General features: G+C 38.0%; 1 protein-coding gene across 1 annotated transcript; it reads left to right on the top strand.

Annotated features, from left to right (window-relative positions):
• Positions 1-226: 226 nt before the first annotated feature.
• LOC115965492 lies at positions 227-1,218 on the top strand. Its single transcript, XM_031084730.1, has 2 exons — positions 227-987; positions 1,177-1,218. Exons 1-2 carry the CDS (start codon positions 556-558, stop codon positions 1,207-1,209), a joined length of 465 nt encoding a protein of 154 aa, XP_030940590.1. The 5' UTR covers positions 227-555; the 3' UTR covers positions 1,210-1,218.
• The last annotated feature ends 1,857 nt before the right edge of the window (positions 1,219-3,075 follow it).

Here is a 3,075-nt window from a genome sequence, read left to right as displayed (position 1 = left end):
GGCTGCCTACTGATGTGGGCCAGACTAAAAAGGGGAAAAGAAAGGCTGTTGGGCTGAGTATTTCCACAAATTCAGGACTTCAAAATGCTGGGCCTTCAAAGAAGCCTGATCCGAATTTGTCTACCTTAAAGCCTACTAAATATTTTAAGGGTAAAATAGGTAATTTGCAAGGTAGGGCTCTATCCTTAACTAAAGCTTCAGCCCCCAAAGATCAGATATTCCTTCCAAAGCGTGTCTCAGAGCTATCCTGTTTCACTCACCTTTCTACACAGGCCGATGGAGACTTTCAAGTTCACCAGTGAATCTTCAAGGGAGATGGACAATCGTGGTGGAGGGAAATCCATGATGGATGCTCAAGTTAGACTTTCTAGTAACAAGAGAGAGCAAGGCGTAGCGTGGAAGAATGTGCTACAGCAGTCACCAAGACCGCTCTTGTGCGAATTCGTCCTAAGCCCAGCACTCTCGGTGAGGAGGATTTTGGAGTTCCAACCGATATTAGCATTAGTGATGGGGAACAGGAATACCACAAAACTATTCTAGGTCCTTTAACCGATCATGATGGGGGTACTTCAGCACAATGTGATCCTCATACCAAGGAGGGGGCTATCCAAAGAGCTGATTCGTCGAACCGGATGGAATTTGAGGGAGGAGGAGAGACTCTTCCTGTACTCTGAAGAGTGTCCACCCTATCACCAATCTGTCATCATGAACATCATCATTTGGAACTGTAGGGGAGCGCTGAAGTCTTCCTTTCAAAGTCATGTTCGTGATTTGGTAGATATGCATGATCCGGCTATTTTTGTGGTCATGGAAACCCATATTGGAGGCGATAAAGCCAAAGAGATTTCTGACCGTCTCCCCTTCCAAAGAGCGATCCACACAGACACCACAGGCTTTGCTAGAGGTCTTTGGCTTCTCTGGGATCCGGATAGGGTGGAAATTTCCAATTTGGCCAGCACTAAGCAAGAGATTCATGTCTTGGTTAAGGTGAGGTCCTCTAACTGTAGTTGGATGTTTTCTGCGATATATGCTAGTCCTAGATTTAGAGAAAGATGTTTTCTTTGGAATAATTTGATGTGCATGAAATATATACAATAAAGTACTCACATATCTACATATTTAGCCTTACTTTTATTTTTATTTTGTGACTGATTATATAATATCTTTGTGTTATAGGTAACAAGGGCTTTACATGCAAAGTGGGGCTAGGCCAATTGAATCAAGCCAACTTACATTCAGCCAGGCATGAATTCAAGAAAAGACCAACCCAATTAAATTTAAGTCCAATTGGAGTAAGGAATCAAAGGAAATTTGCGCCAAATCCAAGTCCAATTCGGATTAGGATTCCAGACTGCACATCAGTTAGTATTTTTGGCATAACTTTCGGCTCAGATGTCCAATCGAGATGATTCAAGTTGGGCTGGAACGGTAACTTAAAGGGCTACAACTTTGTAGTTTACAAAAAGTCCAAATTCTGACGTTAAATGGGCCAAAATAATCGGTTAAGTGAAACCTAAAAATCTGGGATTTTTTCCAAACGAGAATTCAACTTGTAATAGGATTCCTTGACCTATTTAAGGGCTCTTTAGGGCAAAATTCAGGGAGGAGAGGCTAGTGCTAGGGCTGAGGGCTGAATGTATAGAGATTGCGGCTATTTCTTTGGTTTTCTTCTATGACAGTTAGTTTTATTTTATTTGTCTAATTTAATGTTTAGTATTTTATTTTTGTGTTTTCTTTCAATTATTATGAGTAGCTAAATTTATAATTAGGGTTGAGGATGAAACCTTGTTAACGATTATCAATAATATTTATGTGATTTGATTTTTCCCACAATAGTTGTTCTTTAATGATTTAAATTGTTCTTGCTTCATATCAATTGACTAAGATGGAATTCTAGATATGAGTTCAATCATGTTTTTCTCATGATTTAGGATTTGTCTTAATTAATTGAATGCTTGGTTTATTAATTCTTGATTATAAAATTAGATATCTCTTGTGATTTGTCTGTCAATGGATACAATTTATGATTTGATTTTTAGAATTGGATATATCTTGTGATTTGTTCGGCTACGGATACAATTGATGATTTGGTTTTATACTTAAGAAGCGAAGAAGAACATGCTTTAGATTTTTAAACATAAGTTTTAATGATGATATTTTCCATGATAGCAAGATTGATTTCTAGATTATCATGTAGTGAGTTGGGAAAAATTAATGATCATAAATATATGTTGATATGACTTACAAGGCGGATTCCAAAACCTTAATTCCTTTCTCTTAATTGTTTACATCTTTTTATTGCTTTATATCTTTGCTTAGTTTAATTATTTGCTTAATTTTATTATTTGCTTAGTTTATTTTATTGCAACCAACCAATTTTTATTTAAACTAGATTAGGATTAATTTGGTTAAGGTTTAATTAATTTTCCTACATTCATACAAGTCTCTGTGGGTTCGACCTCGTTCTTGTCCAACTATACTTCGGTACGGTTCGTACACTTGCGAGTATTTTATCCCTTGTAGCTAATGCCCACAATCTGCCCTGGGTAATGACTGGAAATTTTAATGAATTGCTGTCTCCAGATGATAAGTTTGGTGGTAGGCCCATAATTCTTTCTAGGGCTCTTGCTTTTAAAGAATGTTTAGATGTTTGTAATATGACTGATCTCGGGTTTCAAGGCCCAAGAGTTACGTGAACTAATAAACAGGATGTAGGTTTTCTCATTTAGGAAAGGCTGGATAGAATTTTTGCTAATCCTGATTGGTGTATGTTATACCCTAAGGCCTAAGTCTCCCATCTTACTAGATGCCAGTTAGACCACTGCCCTGTCCTTCTTGAACCTCACAGCAACACCAGACTATCTTGGCCTTTCAGATTCCAAAGCTTCTGGCTTACAGATGCTTCCTTTCCAGATGTTGTTCGGAAGGCCTGGGCCAACCAGCTGAATCTCGCCCAAGCCACTTCTAGGTTCACAAGAGAAGTTCAAGTATGGAACCGAGAGAAATTTGGTAATATTTTTTCTAGGAAGAAAAGACTTTGGGCAAGACTTAATGGAGTTCACAAAGCTATGGCCT

This window comes from Quercus lobata, chromosome 10 (genome assembly GCF_001633185.2).
Source record: "Quercus lobata isolate SW786 chromosome 10, ValleyOak3.0 Primary Assembly, whole genome shotgun sequence".
NCBI classification, from domain to species: domain Eukaryota; kingdom Viridiplantae; phylum Streptophyta; class Magnoliopsida; order Fagales; family Fagaceae; genus Quercus; species Quercus lobata.
Note: the sequence above shows the minus strand (reverse complement) of the source record. Positions and strands in the feature narration are given on the sequence as shown.

Bases quoted from the DNA above. Each gene is read 5' to 3' on its own strand.
- LOC115965492 (XM_031084730.1), top strand. From the start codon at position 556: ATGATGGGGGTACTTCAGCACAATGTGATCCTCATACCAAGGAGGGGG. The intron at 988-1,176 runs GTGAGGTCCTCT...TTTGTGTTATAG, and splicing joins AGATTCATGTCTTGGTTAAG to GTAACAAGGGCTTTACATGC.